The sequence below is a fragment of the Dermacentor silvarum genome, unplaced genomic scaffold, assembly GCF_013339745.2.
Source record: "Dermacentor silvarum isolate Dsil-2018 unplaced genomic scaffold, BIME_Dsil_1.4 Seq1024, whole genome shotgun sequence".
Lineage (NCBI taxonomy): Eukaryota > Metazoa > Arthropoda > Arachnida > Ixodida > Ixodidae > Dermacentor > Dermacentor silvarum.
In genome coordinates, this window is record NW_023605465.1 from 18,449 (window position 1) to 40,481 (window position 22,033).

General features: G+C 47.8%; 1 protein-coding gene across 1 annotated transcript; it reads left to right on the top strand.

Annotated features, from left to right (window-relative positions):
• Positions 1 to 320: 320 nt before the first annotated feature.
• Positions 321 to 8,985, top strand: LOC119434363 (telomerase Cajal body protein 1). The gene is made up of 3 exons (XM_037701535.2): positions 321 to 466; positions 3,634 to 3,783; positions 8,683 to 8,985. The coding sequence occupies exons 1-3, from the start codon at positions 417 to 419 to the stop codon at positions 8,855 to 8,857; spliced, it is 375 nt and encodes a 124-aa protein (XP_037557463.1). The 5' UTR covers positions 321 to 416; the 3' UTR covers positions 8,858 to 8,985.
• Positions 8,986 to 22,033: the final 13,048 nt, after the last annotated feature.

The window sequence follows — 22,033 nt, forward strand, 5'->3', positions numbered from 1 at the left end:
CATGCCACCATGCTCATCAGTAACATTGGCAAGTAAGTGCCATAGGAAAGTGTGACGACACCGGAGTATGTTGCTTATAGCTGAAGCAGCGCAAATCTCAGACTGACCACCTACAGATGTTAAATAAACATCACTTGAGAAATACTGTGTGTCACTACTGCTTGAATGCTTAGCAATCGCATTACCATCGGCAGTCATCGGGAGATGAGTTCTGCCATAATTTTTTCTGTCCCCTTTACTCCTCACAGTGTACAGTTGAAAACCAGGAGCAGCTTAATTTAACCTCTCCATCTTTCGTCTCGTAATTTGTCATCACATTTTTATTCTGACTATTGATTTTCTAATAGCATTATCTTTTCCAGGACACAGAGATTCTCTGCTGGGACCTGCGTAATCTGGGCAAGGTGTTGTACTGCATGAAAAGGACTGTCACGACTCACCAGCGCATGTACTTCGAGCTTTCCCGGTGGGTTGTTCTGGCAGAATTGAGTTCTGTTCTGTCTGTTAAGTAATGCAATTGCGATAGACTTCATCTTCTTTTTCGTTTTCTGATTTTTGTTTTCTGATTGTGCACTTTTTATCTGTTGAAGTAGTTTGGTTAGCCAGAAAGGAGTGCTTATGTAGTGCTAGTGCAGTGATATATTTCAAGCGAAAACACTTGAGCCTTAGCTTGGCCTTACTACCTGTTCAAAATTTTACTTTTTAAGTTACTTTATTGTGTCTTTTTGTTGAAATATTCTTGCGTGTAGCCTTATTATACTAAACGCTATATCTTGGAGATGACATAAAACTTCAAAGGAGTCCTGAACTGCCCCTCGGGCTCGGTAAAAAACACAGTCACAGATGTTCACAGCAGCGTAATTTTGCAGTCATGCACGGCGCGTGGAGCTTGCAAGCGGAGCACGAAATCACCTTTTTCTCAAACACACTTTCAACAGAAGCCTTCTCACTCTTTTCTGGCTGCTTTATTTCGTCATATAGCAGATTATCATGCGTGGCTGCTATTGGCCAATACAGAGAACCCTGCTGGTACGTTCCCGGGTGCTTCGTTTTCCCGTCTGTTATGTCATTTTCGGCTGGTCCCGGCATAGCTCCTATAGGACCCAATGCATTGGTAACCCTGCTGTTGCGTCGCAACGGTGGAACCGTTCCCGCATCGTGCGTTGCGAACTGCCGGCCCGAGCGGCCATGTTGACTTTTCATGTCGCTTGACAATGGGATTGGCCGCCCAAAGTGCCCAGGGCGACACCTATGACGTATTTTCAGTTTCTGCCAGTAAAAGCATGGCCCTTGAGATCCGTATTTGCTATCTAAAAATGGTGTCTATGACGCATTGGGGCGCTAAAATTGGTTTTGGCGCATAGATGTTCCGTATAAACATCAAAACTGAGAGCTGGGCCCGTTGGTGCAGTTCCATCTTAAGAAAAAACTAGTGCGAAAAAGACGTGAATGAGCAAGAAACGACAAACAGTGCCCGTGTTCGTCGTTTCTTGCTCGTCCACTTCTTTTTCGCGTTAGTTTTCCGTAGTATGTCCAAGGGCGATAATGCCGTCGCCGCGCAACGTATGCTGTATGTGCGAGGGGAGCCGACTACCGCGGGTAAATCTCGTGCACACAAGAAAAAAAAGCGGGGAGGAAGCCCACCTTCTTCCGTCGCGCTCTACGCACAGGGGGGAGGGAGGGATAGCGGGTGTTGTTGTACTTTGGCATCAACTGCGTACTGCGCGGCGGCGCATGGAGTGGGATGTGTTCATGTTTGCCTGTGTGCGCTGGACACCTTGCTTGTTTACAAGTTTATAGGGACGATAAAACTACTATCCTTACTTTGTATAACTGTCTACTAATTTGCTATCGCAATTGATGCTTCGGCTTTCGGGCGAAACTGCGACTTTTTTTTTTGAAATGTATGAATTAAAATAAAATTGTGTGCAGTTCACCACTACTCTCATTTCACAATTTTCCTGATTTCTTGGCTATTGCGTTTCCCGGCTCTTACGTTCTTTCTTTCTTTTATTTTATTAGTTTTTTTATTTTTTTTACGGTCCCATGAAAAACGCATCAGCGGGGTTCTACTGTAGCTGACATCAATCAAGGGGGGTGTTTGGATCAGTGCCCTTCTTCCTACTGTTACTGTGTATATATATTGACACAATTTAATAAGCAGGCTGAAGTAAGTGAAAATCTGCATTTGAATTGCGATACGAATTATGTATTTCCAGAAAAAGCCAACTTTTGTCTGCTCATACTCGGCCACGGCCGCCCACGTAAGAATTAAACTTTGGCCACCCTGCTTATGGGTGTCGCAGTCGTCGGGTCTCACTAATTTCAACTAGTTTTGAACACTCATCTAGCCTGGAATCTCGTGAAACTTAAGGTCAGACCACACGCACGCTTGCCAGCTCACGCTCACCCCTGGTTGCTCCTGACTTGGTGCCTTGGCAGATTTCACTTCGTATTGAGCTGTTGATAGCGCTTCAAAATGCGCAAGTTAGATGTGGCGCTATCTGTCGATCAAGCTGGTGCAAAGAAAAGCCGGTCTGCACCACATAGCACGGCCAGACTGAAGCACATGAGCGCAAGTGTGCACTCAAGCCCTGTCGTGCACAAAGCAAATGCTGTGCAAATGCACTTCAGTGGCATGCAGCTGCGGTCTGCTTCGTAGCATAGATACCATGGCCACCGCTGGGTGCTGCGTTGAGTCCGCTCGCTGTGCGCACTGAGGCTCTTTTGAGGACAACCGTGTTTGGCGCATCATAGGTGCCAAAATCGGAAATAGTGGCATCTACGTGAATACTCAAAATCTCAAAGCTTGAACTGCGCGCCACAGTGTCATTCAGTAGGCAGTGCGTTGTGGGCACGCCCTGCTCCGCCGATGCCTTTGCAGTGCAAGGCATTGAAGAAGCGGGAGCACCGCAAAGGGGATAATAGCAACCTTTGCTTGCCAACAACTCCACTTCTGCTGTACGCATTTAATTACTTTTTTGTGGCACAGTATTCCTAAAATACTCTGTTTTAACTCCAAATGCATTTCTCGGCTTCGATAAAGAGCGGTTCAGGGCCCCTTGAATCTATAATTGTAGTTGCACTGTGAGTACATCATTAGGGCATGCAAAATGAAGGTAATATAATAAAGTGGTGCAACATAGAGTGAACACAGCCATTGCTTGTACATTGACCTGAATTAGGACTGCTTCATGTTCTGTGTCATAAAAGTTGGGTTTACTGTGTCTGAAGATGGGGGCATTCTTCACAGTGAAGGCGAAAATGAAAGCATGCTATTTTTTGGATTGCGGAATGTTTAGATGACTTTACCAGGGGACATATTTTTAAGCATTCCATTTCATCGTTTTTTATTCTTCTTGGCCTTTGTAATTAGCCCAGACATAGCTCAGCCACCACTACAAGGCTCTTAAATCTTGGATTGGTCACTTGGCCTGACGCATGATGGGAAAAGAAGAATGAAAAACAAAATGGGATGTGCTGGATATGAGCCCTGTTGGCATTGTTCTTCCACATTCCGTATTCTGTTACTCACTACAAGTCGCATTGCTTTTGTGTTGGCCGAAGTTCCAGCCACAAAAGGGAGGTTGGCTTCAAAGGTGGTCATGGTCTTGCTTTCCTCTGAATTTTCAGGTGCGGAAACTACCTTATTTCAGGGAACAGTAATGGCATCGTCACTGCTTGGGATCTTAAAGTTGAGCCGTTAGAGCTTGAGGACTGTGAGCCCCTCAAGAAACCAGGCCTTTTCTTCAAGGCTCATGACGACTGCGTAAATGGTATCAGGTGAGATAGTCACCAGATTCTTGCTCTTGAAGCCACTTTATACTTGCTGTGCAGTTGGTGGCTTACTGCAGCACCATTAGAGCATTTATTATATGCATGCTGTATTATGTAACATACATGCTTGAGGAAAGTTACGAGCGGAAGGTTATGAAATTGATGTTCTGTGGCTGAACTATGATGTTTCTTCCATTGCACACTTCACATGCTAGCAAAACGGTTGCAATACAGTAGCCGACGGATTTTTCGGACTCCAAAAATTCGGACTTGTTGGATATTCCGGACTTCACAGATGTACCGTCAGGATTCCCATGGAGCTAATGCATTTTCGCGACCGATTTTTCGGACGAATCTAGGTGCCAATGTTCGATTTTCCGGACTGAATCGCACGCTCCGTGCCCCGCTACCCGATCTTGGGGGCCGCCATGTTGGATTTTCTGCTGGCTTGGCCGGGCTTGGCTTCCAGTGCCCCCCCTGTATAGCCTTCAAGATTGGTAGACACACGCTATCCTCCCGTCTCCGAGACCATGCCCACTCTTCCTTGGCCAACAAAACGTTCCAAAAAGCGGCACTTGCTTTTTTTTTTTTTCGGTCAGCTCAGCACTATCGTCATTATCACTTAAGCGGAATCCGTTTTTTTTTTTTTTTTTTTCGGTTGCGCCGTACCCTGTGTACGGGTGAAAGCTTGCCTCGCGCACGCGAGAGAGGAAGGCGGCCGGATGCGCGCAGACTTCGTTCGCTCGCGGGGCACGGGGAGAAGGCGACGTAGTCGGTGGGAAGTTGCGTTCAGCTCCTGCGGCTGCTGCCGCGCAGGCACCGTATCTTGAAAGCGATCTGCAATGGGTACAAAGGACGTGCGCCGAGTGCCAGTAGCTTCGTACGCGCTGTTCTTCTCTTTTTTTCGACGTTCGCGTTGAAGCGAGAGAATAGACAGCGCAAAGGTCAATTTGCCCGCGGTCATCGAGCGAGATGTGTTCATGTAACCTGTGCGCGCGTGACACCGTGCTTATTTAGTTAGTAAGCGCATATTTACAACTTTATACGGCCGATAAAGCTAACATCCTTACTTCGTATTGCTGTCTATAATTTGCTATCGCAATCGATGCCCGCTTTTTGGGCAAAACTGCGACATTTTCTTAAGCCGCTCTCAGCCTCATAATTTTTTTCTCTTGGTGGGGGTGGGGGGGGGGGGGAGGCGAGTTTTTCGGACTGTTCGGTTTTCGGACTGCTAGATTTTCGGACTATTTTTCAGTCCCCCGCGAAGTCCGGAAAATCGGTCGGCTACTGTACACAATTTTGGGCAACACCTGCTCGCTATTTCTAGTTTTAGATAACTTCTCTTTGAACTCAAGCAGCTGTACAAGTTGTATCCCACTGTCTATTTATTGCCCTGCTCCCTTCATGAACAAGTGCAGGCATCTCTGCTAGCCTCAAAACCAATTGTGGTGGTGCTAGGGGACATGCATGACAATAATTGGCTGGAATTTATGGCTCGAAGTCACAGTTTGACTAAGATATTCTAGTGGGGGGCTTCGAATTATTTTCATCCACCAGGTGTTGTTTAATGTGCACCAAAATATCGGCACACAAGCATTTTTTGCATTGCTTCCCCATTAGAATGCAACCGCAACACCATGAATCAAACCCACAGCCTCGTGCCCAGCAGCAGAACACCATGGCCACCTATGCAGTGGTGGCTCTGTGGCCATGGCATATGATGCAGTGAGAAATGAAAGTAGCGCAACCATATACAGTAGAACCTCGTTCATACGTTTTCAAAAAATACGCGAAAAAAAAAACGTACGATCCGGGAAAACGTACGATCCGAATCCAGTAAAAATTGAAGCTGATAAGCCCATATTGAGGTGCAAGGGCAGAAAACATTATTTCTTGCAAAACATAGTTACAGTTGAATCTCGTTAATTCGAACTGACGCTGTGGTCCCGTCAAAGTTATGTGTATTCCAATGGGCGAGAACGCTCGGTAATTCGAATACAAAAGCATTTGCGACGGTTAAATCGAACATCACCGCGCACTGACAATGCTCTCAGCAGCACGCCAAATCATGTGGCGGGCCTCCGACTGGCATTGCTCCGACACCGCCATAAAGCAAAAGCTTAGGAGAGACCCTTTAACGCCGTGCGGAGAAACAAAGAAAGAAAAAAAATACCCGGCGAAATTTGCTCTCTCAAATGGTAAGGTCACCGTTTCTGCGTCGCGCCAGTACATGCGTGTACGTGCCGACGTCTCAGCCAATGCTGCGGCTGCGGCGCAGAGGGAAGCAACGCGGAGGCCCAGTCTGGCCAACGAAACTGCCCACGCCGGCCAACGCTCGCTTCAACGGCAGAAAACGAAACTTGGGAAGCGGGGCTAAGCTGGTGCAGGGCCGGCGGTAGTGGCGGCACCAGCACGGTGGTGGCGCCGGCACCTAGACAGTCGAAGGTGAGGGAGCTACGACAGAGTTGAGAGGGAGAGGGAGCCACCGAAGCGACTGGGTTGCCGAGGCCAAATGCGCTTCCCTGCCACCCTCCTCCCTCACCTTCGACAGTCTCCACGCGCGTGCGTCACTGTGCCGGCACTGCCCGCTCCCTGATGCTTCATTCACTGCTGTTATCTGGATGCGAGAGAGAGAGAGATTGTGGTTGTGAAGATGTGATGTTTTTTGTCACCGATCTCAGGGGCGTGCGGGTGTTAGAAGAGATGGAGAAGGAAGACGGATGGCGACACAGCAAACAGATTTTTTAATAGCACGCAAACTCGAGACTCAAACTAAAAAGAAAAATCAAGCACACTAAAACATATTGAACAAATACAAGAACAACTTGAAGCTTCATGCACTAAACAAATCCTAATCTGCGCCTACACTCGTCTGTGGCGGCTAATCCTTCAAAGTAAGGCAACCCTGTCTTATCGCCGAGACGCACGCCTGAAACGCTACAAAGAGTCACCTTGCTGCACCCGTCTTTGAACGTGTGTTCCGGCTTGTCGGCTCTTTTTCCCCAGCGGTTGGTGCTCTCGTTGATGGTGTAGTCGCCTTGTAGTCGTCACGTCGCCTCTTTATCGGTGGTGAGCTCGCCAGTACTTTCGTCGGTGATGAGCTCGTCAGTAATTCTTCAGTGATGGCGCTCGGCGTTGCTTAGGCCCACCTGGATAGGCCTAGCGTCGGGATGCGTCGCAACTTCTTCACGAGTGCCGACGTGGCGTCCCGTGGAGAATCGAACGTGTCGGTCTGCTGCGGAAGAGGGATCCTCTCTGGGGTGCCCGGTCCTGCCGTGAGAGGCTGCAGCCAGTCCAGGAGCCTCGCTCGAACTTGCCGAGGTCGACGGCCACACCTTGGACGGCCAACGTCACGGACTCAGCCAGACCCCCAAGTCTCCCGTCGCCAGAGCGGAGCTGGCGATGCGACCTTCCTGGCCCGGAGCCACGTCGATAATCTACCGACAGCGCCGTTCATCCCCCGATTACGCCTCGGCTCCCGCGCCTCGAGAGCTCGTGCCGTTCCGAACACTATGCTTCACGTGCTCTTCTTTTTCGCGCCGCAGGCGGCCTCTTACATATGACAGAAGAGGAAGAGGCGCTATCGGGATGCGAGCGTTGGCCGGCGTGGGCAGTTTCGTGGCCCTCGCTCGCTATGTGCTTGCGCGCCGCGATATTTCATGACTCGCACCATTCGTACGTAGCGCTATGGTGCACAAATATGTCAAAAATAATTCCTTCTTTTAATTCGAACAAATTTTCGGGCCCCTTCGAGTTCAAATTATCGAGATTCGGCTGTATTTTCTGCTGGTGCGTCACACCTTGGACAGGAACAACTCCTTTTGCACACATTGCAGACCCTTGTCCGCATTTTCGTTGTCTTTCGTGCGAAAGAAGCTTTGTAAGGCTTCCAGGGCAGCAAGGGCTTCGGCGAAGGTAGCCGGTGGGCGCAAGCCTTCGTTCTCGCCACCGTCTTCAGGCGCCTCGTCCGCCACCACCTCCGCTGCGACCTCGGCAAGTCGTAGCGCAGCGCGCCGCGTTTGCCTGTTTTTGCCGCTTAGTAGTTCGCGTTGTATTAACACATTCCTCTATGTGGTTAAGTTTATTTTTCGCGATTGCGAACGTAGGAGCCGGGTAATCGTATTAAGCGGGAACGTATCAGCGACGTTCTACTGTACTCTCCATAATGTCATGGCAATCATTCCAATGCTACCCGCTTTTGAATGCCACAGCACAATACCAGCAGCGTTACTTCTGTGTCACACTTAGCATAAGCAAGAAAGGCTGTAAACACTAATGGTTGCCGTCAGTAATTCTTACGACCAAGCAGGCAAGAAATGAAATAAAAATATAGATTTATATCTGGCAGGCTTCATTGATTCCTGTGGCTGTGAGCTCGTTTACAGCGACAGCAGGATCCCAAAGTAGGCACTGCCATTTTCTCAAGAACAACTTATCCTTTGCAATTTCACATGCTGTCATTATCGTACGTTACATTATCGCCTGCTGGGACATCCAAAATACATGCACCACTACTCTCACAGTCTATCTGCATGGTGCACAAAACCGTGCACTAATTATCAAGTGCCAACGCTGCACAATAGCGCATTGATGAGTGCATCCAGCTCCTATCTGCACATTGCCACAGGGGCATGAGTCTAATCCCCAGTGGAGTGGTGAGCAGTTTTGTTTTGAAGGGATGATTTATTAGTGAACCCTCCAGGACTTTCCTGCTGCACCATGTTATCTAGAAACGAAAAGCGTAAGAAAGACCAAACAAAAACAAAGTTTGCAACAGAGTTTGTGCACCTCGTTTTCATTTCATCCTTTCGTCTTGTCTTTTTCCCAAGTAACCTCTGTAGCATGACCTTCACCTAGGTGTGGAAAACCAGTTGGCCTCATTAACATTTATGCTCTTCTTTGCAGCCTCCATCCAACATTACCAGTCTATGCCACAACCTCGGGGCAGAGGAAATTTCCAGAGCTTTCAGATGACGACAGTGACAGTCTCTTTACATTCAACGATTCAGACAAAGTGGACAATTCTCTCAGACTTTGGCTTATAGATGACAGACCACACAATGTTGAACAGTTGGCATAGCTATTCTGTCATTCACAGAACTGGTTTCAATGCGCCTTGAGCCCTGGTTTCTGTTTTAATGTCTGTGCCTGTATATATTGTCACTGTACATAGGAAGTTTTGTACAATAAATGGCATTTGATTGTTGAGTTTCTCTGTTCTCTCTTGTGTATACATTGGGGTCCTTCGTTTTCTGGTTTTATATTCCTTTAAATTCAGGGGGCATTGTCTTAAAAGATGAAAGCCGGTGAGAAATCGGGGCTTTCGTTGTCTGGCAGCTCAAAGTTCAGGATTTTTCTTGTAACTTTTACTAACGATTAACACATGCAATAGCCTCCTTTGGGACACAAACATTTTAGGTATTTAAACAAGTTAAACCACTTACAGGAACATCTAATGACAACAAGAGCTACTCACAAATCATGTGAAGAGTTCATCTATACAATACCTCATTAGCAGGCATTATTAATATACATTTAAAAGAAAGCACATAACCAAGATACGCATTTGGTGCCGCAGCACAGCATCGCCCCCCCCCCCCTCCCTCCCTCCCATACCCCCACGGCCTTTCATGCAATGGAAGTTGCGTTCGCTCTCCGTGAAGGCGCACGTTTCACTCGGCTTGCGGCGACGATTTTATTGCCCTTGGACTCATGCTCCACGTCTCATGCTCCTCCTCCGCATCGCCCTCGTTGATCTCCTCTCCTATCGGTGGGCACACCTCGTTGAGAAGCGTGCTCGCTAACGCCCTTGTTGGCGAGATTTTACCGCGGAAGCCGCATTATAACCGGTATTTCGTCTCATGCGGCTGCACTGTAAGCGGTATGCGTATACATGGAGTGCTATGGGAAAATTAACGGAAGTCTGAAAAGACCGTACTATATCCGGTCCTGCACTATGAGCGGTTACATTATAAGTGGCCTATACTGTACATGTATTTACCTGTACGGGCCTTTTTGCATTTCACCCCATCGGAATGCAGCCGCTGCAGCCAGGATTGAACCCAAGACCTCAAATTATGCAGCACAATTCATAGCCACTAGGTTAGTGGCGTGGGTTCAGCAACACTTTCATGGCCCTAAAAGCATTTTGTGGAGTTAGATATGCAAGAGTAAGGGGATGCTTGGGTGTGGTTGGTTCTGGTTGGTAGGCATTATTCTAGCACAACTTAAGTAACTGAAGCAAGCAAAAATATATGTGACTAAGCGACAAGAGCGGCAAGTTGGGCAGGTTGGTTCGACAGAAAACTGCACGACAGATAAACACCTCGAAAAATGATGCAGACTCCAAGAAGAAAGGTATGTAACTTTATGTCCATTTCTTGTATTTGTTCACATCATTTTTCGTGCTTTTTATCCGTCAAAGTGACATTTAACAGTCGGTTGTGGCATGGAATACCACAAGACCTCAAGGAAAGGATGACAAGTGTGGAGTGACGTGGCCAGCGCAACAAGATTTCAAGATCCAGTTGGTGAGCGAGCAAGCAAGGGTGCAACCAGGCAAGAGCATGCAAACGGCTTTCATGGATGAGAAGCCTTGAATGGGACAAGATCATCGGTGCACAGCTACAGCCATACATGTTAGCAGGGCTGTACCCAGGGTGGGAGAGGGGAAGCGAGGGTGTTCTCAAGGTTCTTACCCACCTCCCCTTTAAGAGTACCTTTCTGTTTATTTCAGCGATTCACTCAATCACACACGAAAACAAGTCAATATAAATAGTTCAAGATGGCCACAGTTGTCCCAACAACACCCTCACCGCCCTGGAAAAGAATTCCTGTGTAAAGCCTTACATGTTCTTAGCACGGCTGGACTTTTTTTTTAAGCCTCCTTAGGCGGGACACTCCTATTTCACCATGTTGGCGTTTTAAGCCAGTAGAGAGGGCGTCACTGCTCTCAGCTAATCAGAGCAGACAAGATGGCGAACTTGTTAATATATGGCCGAATTTGACAGTGTCCAAAGTTGCATTTCTGGTCAGAAAAAAAAATCGCTCTTTTTCTTTTTTCTTGGCCACAGCAACGTCAGAAACAGCTCTGAATGGCTGACAGTATAGTTATTTGAATTCTCGGCGCTCGTACTGTAACCTGAGATTATGCGTGTGCATAATTTATGGAGCACCCTGGCAGTGACCCCTTTACGCATTTAGTATGCTTCACCGCAGAATATTGCTGTCCGACGGCAAAGCTGACTGAAAGGAACACTAAAGGCAAATTCTAAATCGACGTGGACTCTTTAAACACCATTCCAGAAACCTCGCAACGCTTGTTTCGTGCCAACAAAAGACTTAGTTTACTAGAAAATTGCATCTGAAGGGTCCGAATACCTTTATCGCAATTCAAATATCCCGCCACCTAACGGGGAGTTGTGACGTTGCATACGCCATCCCCGCCATTTGCTGCCGTCGTGAGTAAAACGGCGCCCCACAGACGGTGTACGTTTTTTTTTTTTTTCCACACAATGCAAGCGCGCGGCCATGGAGACGCCGAGCCAAGAATGGGCGGTAGATTCGCAGCTGCAGCTGCTTTTGGTCAGGTGGCGTGGACCGATCGGGCATCCCGCGACATCACATGGAAGTGGAATTCTCTGCTACTTGCAGTTTGTGCGAGTTTCGTAAGCCAGCACACCAGCGCAGCAATACGCGATAACGAAACTACTGAAACGCGAAAGCACGGGCGGTGCAGGGTCGAGCGAAAACGAAACCTTTCGACTGCCTGCGTCGTCAGTGGTAACGTCAATGAGTTCTTTTTTTTTCCTTTCGAACTATCAAATAGACCTGGACAAATAGCGCATTCTTCTGTCTAATAATTAAATGCACTGATCTTTTGATTACGAGAGGTTGAGCACTAGTGACAGAATTAAAATGAGGAGTGTCTTCCTACGCCATCGGGCTAGTACTTCAATGTCCCAGGTGAGTCGCAAGTCGTACGTCCTGTGTTTACCTCAATTTCTCGATTACTAAAATTTTGTTCGCAATAATATTGACGCCTTAGATATTCTCGAGCACTTATCTATTACTTTAGCGTGATTTAATATTTATAGGAATGGGCGAATAATGAATTTGAGGTTCGAAGCGAATTCGAAAGTTAATTCGAATTTCACGGGATCGAAAAAAAAATGTCCGAATTAACCGAATGCCGAATTATCAGGGTATCCAGAAAACAATAAGCAAATGCTTACTACGTCAGCGCCATTTTATTAGTGTAATATGGATGAGCAAATCCTTTTGCTATTTTGCACAAATGTAGTGCGGAAGCTGCAATTCTCGTCATCTCGTGACTGATTGGCTCTCGCAGCGGAGATCGAGGCTTGACGACTTCCTTCGCAGCACGGCCACGGCGCGCGCCATCATTTGCGACACGCTTTGCACTACCGCGCGCGCACATCCTGATTATTTTTTCGCCAGTAAGCTGACCGCCAACAGATCGCACTGTCCATCGCGATGTAGCCGGTGCTCTTCGTCTCTCGACAGCTTTGCACCGAGTCAACCGAAACAAGTGTTTGTTGCAACCCACGGCCGCTATCGACGCAATTATGAACGGCGACTTTGCGGTGCTTAAGGCACGCGGCCGACGCACGCACCGAGTCAGAACGAAACTACCGTTCGCTGCAACAACTGCAGACGAAATCGCAGTCGCTATCTATGCGATCATGGATGGCCACTACGCAGCTTTTAAATACGAAGCATTTCTTGGCGTACATTTGTTACTTTGACAGTATCTATCTATCTATCTATCTATCTCTATCTAGCCGCCTACGACTTGGTGCTCTCATGGTCGTTTCGTGAACTTGGTAGGCACCAAAATTTGTATAGTATTACAGGAGTGTATGACGGACATAAGTGATAGGTCATGACATAAATGTCATGATCGTGGGTACTAGTGAAGGAAACACTACAGGATGCTGGTAGAAGTCTAGTCATGAGCATGACCTCAGCAAAACTGACAATGATCAGCGAAAAAAGATTATATAACCCTCAAAAATCACTGGAATGGCTTCGGACGTGGACACTAAGTGAAGGAAACACTAAAGATGCTGGTAGACAATCATAGGTCATGAGCATGACTCAGTAAAATGACAATGACCTCCGCGACAAAGATTAACACTCAAAATCCATGAATTGGATCGGACGTGGCACTAAGTGAAGGAAACACTAAAGATGATGGTAGAACTCATCGACATACAGGAGTTTTCTTGCCACGTCTTGAAGTCATGAGGTCCCCCACAGCGCTGCACCCTCTGTTCACCACGACAGTACTTAGCGATATGTCCGAAGCGCTGACACTTAAAACAGCGTGGTGTGTCTCCACGTAGTCGACAAGCTGTGTCTGGTGAAACCAAGGTTGATCTTCTCCGGGCGTTCAGAATTTGGAGCAAATGTGAGAAACCACCGAGTTAGTGTGCCTTGACTCCCATTCAGATCATGAGGTTTGGACCCGAGGGATGATTCTTCTTGCATGGAATACTCCCTGGGGCCTCAGGTAGGTGAGCAGCTCTTCATCTGAGTACCATCTGAGCGACCATCCTGCTAGCTACGGTCGATGAACTGCGCGGACAGCTGCTCAGCGAAGGAATAAGATGTTTGTTTTGGGTCCAAAGAATGCAAGCGCACCATCGAACATGAAGAAGACGCCAGCGCGCCACAACTAACTGGTTTGGAAAGAGAGTACGCATCTCATTTCCCGCGTCTCACACCGATAAACGAAGTCATTGAGTCAACGCAAACGGTCACCGCCGCTGAGAAACCTGTTCTAAAAGAGTCCGAAAAGCGCACCTATGCGGCCGCAGTGAACCGACCTCAAGTACCACTTGGAAGCAGTCAGCTGGAAAACTGCCAGCATGTGATACGCGCTTTGTTCACGGCACTACGTTCCCACGTCGCGAAGATGCCTGTGAGTTCAACGAAGGATATGTTGGAAGCAGTGCTGGCTCTTGAGTCAGTAATACTCTGCTCTACTTCCACATACCCTCAGTAGCATAATGGCAATTTCTAGCCCACTTGGTCCATTCTGTCGTCCAAAAGTGCCCTTAATAATGCAATGGAACTGCGCCGGTATTCAACAGCGTCTGTGTGAACTTAGTCTTTTCCTTCGAGACAGATCTATACCAATTCTAGCCCTCTCGGAGGCCGGTCTCCCTAATGGAAGGATGATCTCAGGGTACATCAGACATGGAAATCGAGTATACGTCATTTGCGAATGGAAGTGCGATGATATACATCAGGCAAGAAATACCTCACGTCTCCTTACCAGCGCAACACCTTTGTTCTACCTACTTGGAAGTCACCGCTGTGCAAGTGTGCCTAGCAAACCGAAAACTCAGTGTGGTGTCAGTGTATATAAGTCCACGCAGGAAGGTCTCCATGGCGGCGTTTATAAAGGACCTTGCATTCGTTGCCCCCTCTCCTAGAATAATCTGTGGCGATTTTAACGCACATCATTCGCTTTGGGGAGATAAGATTTAAGATTTCCGAGGCAAGGAACTTGTCGCAGCCGCGCCCACGAAACACACAAGCAGCTATCTGATGTCTAAAAGATGTCTTGAACGGATAAATCAAAAGTCTAATAGCTGTCCTGGTCAAGACATTTTCTAGCCGTGGACGTCTACAGGTACTTCAGTAAGCCCTGCTAACGTTACGCTAAAAGTTGGCTAATAAACACCTCGACAAGAACAACTTCAAGAATTGTATTAGACGTTCCCAGAATTCTGTAATAATGACTTTGGAAACATTATGCAGGCTTTTATAAAACATCTTGACAAGAACAAGTCCCCAGAATTCTGTTATAAATTATAACAGAATTCTGGGGACGTCTAACAAATTTTAATTAAGCTACAAAAGCCTGCATATTGGTTCCGAATGTCATAACGTATAATGGCTTCAGAAACAATATGCAGGCTTTATAGCTGTCTTTAAAGCAGCTTTATAGATTGTCATCTACAGTGACGTGGTAAGCAAACTTATTGTCGACTTCTCCTCTACCATGCATCCGTATGCTAGCTTCATAGCACACATGTACTATATAGGACATGAAAATTAAATTGAAGCATTACATTATATTATTTATAATAACTTGCATAAAATTGTTTAACATATATCAATGTGCAATACACATCCAAAGCAAATGAGCATACAACATACAGAAAAAAAATTACCTGACCTTGTGAGAAAGGCTTTATTGACTACTAATTAAAGGACATGCAGAATTATTTTACAAAATTTTTTTATACAGTAGAAAAGGTACCACAGAAAAATAAGACGTAGCTGCAGTAACCACAGCATCCAGGTCCCTTCCCTTTGGATACCGCTGGCTGCCCACAGAGTTCGCTCTGTAATCAGGCGCGGATCCTGGGGGATGTCCGGATGTCCTGACCCCCCCCCCCCCCCCCCTCAGATTCTGCATCGCCACCTCGCTGACAGGGGGATGGCCCTGTCGCAAAAAAAAAAAAAAAAAAAAATATGGCCACCAGCATTCTTCAAAAGTATTTTTCGCGAGTACCAGTGGTATCAGCCATGTAGAAGTAAAGCTAGCTCGCTCACAAGCTTAGTTCTATTCGTAGGAGTGGTGGTGTCGCGAAGTTGCCGTAGTTATTTTTCTCATGAACACCTGGACCTCTTGGAGCCTGCCGTGCCTTACTCGTCCCGTCGGTGGCGTCGAATGAGCGAGGGGACGTCCCTTTTGCCAAACACGCCGAGGTCCGCTCGAGCGCCTTCGCGCCTGATTAACTTGGTTTCCCCTTGAGGAGTCAACGGTTGCCTCATTGGCTGTCATCGGTTCCGCAACCAACCTGCTTAATGAAAGAGATCTCTTGCTGAAGTGTTCATATATAAATAATATCAACTAACAGCAAAAGTAAGAACTACGCATAGGCAACCTTTTTTAACTGTAGCACTCATTGTGATCACAGTTACACGTTGCAATATCCAGTACGAGCACAGTACCGTTCGTACGCTACAAGTTCTTCATTGTAACTTCGCAGTTTTATTGTCGTACATTAGGAATAGGAGGCTCAAGCCCACCGGATCCTTTATCTGAGTGGGCGTCCTTGCGGAGCGGGCGAAGCCTCGAGCCGCGGCTGCGAAGTGGGGGAGCGTGACGTCAGCGGCCAACGCCAGCGCGCGGGCCTAGGATGGCGTCGCGTGGTTAGAGAACGGGAGCAGATGCCCCCCTTGTGTAAAAGGATGACCTCGCGTGGGAAACAAAACATGAAGACGCTGGCTCGCGCTCTCGCTACTATCCACATCGTTATCTTGTAGGTGGCGTCGTGAGTCTTCATACGCGGTGATTCGCATATCGTAAACAACCAGCGTATGTGTTGCTGCGTTGGAGCGGACCGTTACGCCCGTATTCAAGAACGTTCCTCTAGTCAACACACCACCACGACTCAAGAGAGAAGATGGCAACGCCATCCCTCCACAGAAGTGGTCACTGAGCTTCATGATCATTCACGAATTCATGAGAATTGTCGGTCTTTATTCTCGATTATTCTGCGCAGTACGACAATTGAAATTTGGAGTCTGATATATCGGAGCACTGTGCTGTTCACTGCATGCTTAGAAGAAGTATTCAAGCTCTTAGACTGGGAAGGATTAGGAGTGAGATCGACGCGAATATCTCAGCAACCTTCGGTTTGCAGATGACATTGTCCTATTGAGCAACAATGGAGAGGAATTACAACAAATGATTGAGGACCCTAATCGAGAAAGTGAAAGAATGGGTTGAAGATGAATATGCAGAAGACAAAGATATGTTCAATAGCCTGGCAAGGAACAAGAATTCAGGATCGCCAGTCAGCCTCTAGAGTCTGTAAAGGAATATGTTTTTATTTAGGGTCAATTACTCACAGGGGACCCTGATCATGAGAAAGAAATTTACAGAAGAAATAAAATTGGGTTGGAGTGCATACGGCAGGCATTGCAAATCATGACTGGGAGCTTACCACTGTCGTTGAAAAGAAAAGTGTACAATCATTGCATTCTACCGGTGCTAACATATGGGGCAGAAACTTGGAGGTTAACCAAGAAGCTCGAGAACACTTTAAGGACCGCACAAAGAGCGATGGAACGAAAAATCGTAGGAGTACGTAAGAGACAGGAAGAAGGGGGTGGATCGAGAACAAACGGGGTAGACGATATCTAGTTGACATTTAAGCGGAAGAAAGGAGCTGGGCAGGCCATGTAATCGTAGGCTGGGATAACCGTGGACCATTAGGTTTACAGAAGGATACCAAGAGAAGGGAAGCGCAGTCCGAGGGCGGCAGAAAGTCCATGTGGATGATGAGGTTAGGAATTCGCCGGCGCAATTTGGAATACGCTAACGCAGGCGGGGCAATTGGAGATCGCATATAGAAAAAACTTTATTTGGTTGGAAAATATTTGAAGTATAGCGGTGGTCGGAGCCCTCAGTCCAGGCCCCACTGGCCTCTGCCGCCTGCCTGACCTGGCTAATTAAGGACTTTTGTCCTGCCAAGTCGGAACGGGCGAGCTGTGCCTCCCACTGCTCCATTGAGATATTATTAGTGGGCCTATGAGGGTGCTTACTACACTCCCAGGTCACATGTATTAGTGTAGGTATGCCACCGCACCAAGGGCATGTGGCCCTATAGCGGGTGGGATACATGGCATTTAGCAGTTTTAGATGGGGAATACCGGTCTGTATTTGCGCCAATCGGCGGCCTCTTCCCGCTAAGTTGTGGGTGAGGCGGCGGGTATTTTCTGCGGACTCCGCGCTGATGAGCAAGGATGTCTTTGCATTTAAATTGATGGGATTTTGTGAGGGATAGTGTGAGGGGTTGGGGATCGAAGAGGACGCCATCGCTCGGTTAGTAGACGCTCGAGCTAAAGCGTTAGCCTGTTCGTTCCCTGTACCCCCGAATGTCCCGGGCACCAGAGTAGGCGATGGCGGTGGTTGAACGATTTGGGGATTATCGCGAGGCTAGCCGCAGTCACGTGCCCCTTAAGAAACATGCAACATGTCTCCCGGGAGTCAGTGACCACGACTGAGTCCCTTTCCGAACGCTCCGCGTGAGCGAGCGCGATCGCCACTGCTAACATTTCGGCTGAGGTGGGGGAGCCCGCCGTGGTCGACGCGGTAATTTGCTGCTGGCTGATCGCGTTCACGACTGCCAGGGCGTACCTCTTTTGGTAGCGCTGCCGGTAGCCTCTGCATACGCAGCTGCGTCCGTGTAGTACGTATTGTACCTAGCGTTATTGGAGTACATCGATTGAATATGTTGTGCGCGTGCTTTGCGCCTTTCCTTGTTGTACTCGGGATGCATATTCTTGGGAATTGGAGCTACTGTAATTTTGGATCTCACCGAAGGAGGGAGAGGTACGGCCTCTTCGGTGAGATAAATCGGGTATGCTGGGATATTAAGTCGTGCCAATATTGCCCTACCAGTTTTTGTGAAGCTGAGGCGCTCCCTCTGTCGCATCAGAGTGGCCTGCCTCAGTTCGTCGAAAGTATTGTGTACTCCCAAAGCTAGCATGCGCTCCGTGGAGGTAGATTTAGGCAGGCCCAGAGCCGCCTTGAAAGCTGTTCGAATTATCGTGTTGGCCTGCCTCTCCTCTTCCCTGTTCAGGATTTGGTAGGGCAAGCCATATGTGATTCGACTAATCACTAAGGCCTGTACGAGCCTTAGGGTATCGATTTCTCGCATTCCCGCCTTTCTATACGTCACTCGACGTATCATTTGGGCTATGTTGTGGGTTGCGGATTTGATGGTTTTGAGCGTCTGTGCTGCTCTCCCGTCGCTCTGAAGCCACAACCCAGGACTCGCATCGTAGGTACCTCTCGGACCTTTGGCCCTCAACCACAATGTTAATCGACCCTCTGGATTTGTAGCCTTTCGCGTGTATCCGGATGACCTCGGATTTTTCGGGCGCGCACTTCAGCCCGCTCGTTCGGGAAAATTTCTCCACCGCTAATACCGCGGTTTGGAGCGTGTATTCTTTTCCCCTAGGGAACCTCTGCTCGCCCACAGCGTGATATCGTCAGCGTAAAGCGTGTAACCTAGGTCGGGTATCCGATCGAGATCGCGCGCGAGGCGACACATCGCCATGTTGAAGAGCAGAGGAGATATTATCGCTACTTGAGGGGTTCCTTTGCTCGGCATTTTAAATATCTGCGATGTGATTTGGCCAATACTGATGCTGGCCTCGCGGTTGGAAAGAAATGCCCTAATGTAATTGTAGGTGCGCTCACCACAACCCGAACGTTCGAGTTCCTCGAGTATTGCGCCGTGAGAGACATTGTCGAAGGCTCCTTTGAGGTCTAGTGCTAGGACTAGTCTCTCGTCACCGTACGGAATATTGGTTAGAATCTCGTCCCTTAGTAGGAGGAACGCGTCTTGACACGATAAACCTGTGCGAAATCCTATCATGGAGTCTGGGAACCAGCTCCGCTCTTCCAGGTATCGCTGTAGTCTGCTGTGGATCACCCTCTCATAGAGCTTACCGAGGCAGGACGTGAGCGATACCGGCCGGAGGGTATCAATCGAGGGATCTTTTTCGGTTGGGGATCATGATTATTAGCCAATTTCATTCTTGGGGCAAATCTCCCTTGGCCCAGTACTCGCTATTGAAAACCTTTGTTATTTTCGCTAGGCCACCGAATCCATGTTTCGAATCATTGAATTTGTGATTGTGTCTGGGCCCGGTGCCGAGTTTTTAACTGCGGCTTGCGCCGCTTCGTACACTTCCGCGTACGTTATTTCTTCGTCTAATTTAGGGTTGGCCTCTCCGCGTATGGTCTCGCCGTGTAGGGTGATGCCGCCGCGGGTGAGGGTCCTATGTATTTGTTCTGAAGGACGTCGACTAGTTCTTGATCTGTACCCTCGAAATTGTCTGCTATAATTTGGAGCTTCTTGTTATTCTCAGTACGTGTGCTCATTGGGTCTAGCATACTCCGGAGTATTCGCCAACTGGCCGTTCCCAGTGTCCCAGATAGGTTTCCGCAGAAGGTCGCCCCTCGTTTTTAGCTAGCTCGTTGGCGTGGCCTTGGGCTTGCTCTGCCAATAGAGCGATGCGTTGTCTTAGGTGTTTGTTTAGGCGCTGTCTTTTCCACCTCTTCACGAGTTTCGCCTCTCTTCCCATAAGCTGACTAGGTGAGAGTCTATCACCGGCGCCTCCGCTGTGCGCTCTATGGCTTTGGTGGTGTCCCCGTGCACTTGTTGAAGGAATTTAGTCCATTCCCGCATGTTGGTCGGGGCGGTATCTGAATCCTCCTGTGCCCTCTGGAGTTTTCTATAACGAGGCCAATCGGTTAGCTTGGTGGTTCCTATTGTTCTACGTATGATGGGTGTGGAGAGCGCTATTCTGATTATGTCATGATCGCTTCCCAGGTTTTCGTCGAGGGAAACCCATTGTACGTCTCTGACATTAATTGTATATGCACGGTCGGGCGCCGTGTCTCTGCTCACGCTGTTACCCGTGCGCGTCGGTTGCCATTTGATGATGATTGCCCGTAAGCACAAGGCTGTGGCGGTACGCTCGAGTAGGAACCCTTTGGGCGATGTTTTCGCGTATCCCCATAGTATATGGGGCGCGTTAAAGTCCCCCACTATCACCGCCTTATCCCTGGTGCCCGTTAAATATTTTGTTGCCGAGAGAATTTGTGGTAGATCGTCCCCTTTGCTTTTGGGAGGACTGTACAAGTTTGTGATTATTGTGTGTGCTTTACTTCGTTTCTTTGGCATCACACTGATGCAGGGAGAGGCCTTTCGTCTGCGTGGACATAAATATAGGCTGATGATGATATAGAGCACGGACACGCTAGAATATTCTTCCGATCGATACTGTGCAGAAACGACTGTCTCTAAGTTTTCAATAAAAACATACCCACTTACTCTAGTCACAAAAATAATTGTTCAATTTTAGTTAATTGGGCTGCTCACAGCGATAATTATCATCTCACTTTGTGCCCCCTTAGTCACATACTTATTTGCACAGGTGTCTTCGCATGCCTCCCAGTGCCTAACTTTAAGAAAACCTAAAGCTTAGTTTTTAACGCCCTGTATTATCAGGCGCAGCCGACAAGCACATGGCTGTATTGGGTAACGTCCTTTTTCCTATAAGCTCGGAGAAACCGATACCTGGCTTCGCTACAGATCTTCCTCTTCCTGGGTTTTACGTGCCAAACCCATTTCTGATTATCAGGCACGCCGTAGTGGAAGGCTCCGGATTAATTTTGACCACCTGGGGTTCTTCAAGCTGCACTACAACGCAAGAACGGGGCGTTTTTTGCATTTCGCCTCCATCGAAATGCGGCCGCGCGGCCGGTATTTGATCCCGCGATCTCGCGCTCAACGCCTGAGCTGACTGAGCCACAGAGGGCTACAGGTGTTGCTTCAGCCGTATAAAACGTGGGTTATCGTGAGGAAAACGGTAAATTTCGGTAAATAAGAAAGGCTACTATCATCATCATCATCATCATTGACAGAAGCTGACCCCCCCCTCAGAAAAAACCTGGATCCGCCCCTGTCTGTAATACAACAGTGAAGAAAAAGTGAGTAAGCCACACATGATTTACAATAAAGATGTGCGATTCCCTATTTCAAATAGCAACATATGTGCCGTTGTTTTACCCCGGTCTCATTACTTTATAAATTTAAGCAATACTTTCTCTCAAAATCTTATGCGTATGATGACGTTCAGAATTATGTTGCAGATATGATATGAAAAAGCTACTGTAGAGTGAAAATTAAACTGGCAAATGGTTTGAGCCACACACGACTTGCAGTAGGTCATTAGCAGTTAGATGGTTTGCAAACTATCTCTTACAAGAGTATGCTACTTTTATTTAAGTAGTGGTGTTGGTGAGTTGTAGCAACAGGTGGGCTTAGCCTTAATTGGGCTTAGCCTGACAATCAAGGGTGGCACCTGCTCCTTCCGAGTGTTTTACAATATCCCTGCAGTATTGTACCACATGTCAATAAAACCATTCTCTTCCTAAAGGGACCCTAAACACTTACTAATCATAGAATGGCATCACTATATTAAAGGACGTCGTCTCACGAATCTCATGCCGCAAAAAGTTTTCCGTCCTCCAACTATAAGTGTAGTTACCACACCAATGCAAGACTATTTTCTGCCTGCTAGCGTGCTGGAAGCTACACAGAGGAGAAGCCAAGAGAGCAAAGTCCGGTATACTACGCAATGCAGCACGCTGCTGCCATCTTAAAACCACACGCAGCTAGAATTTCTG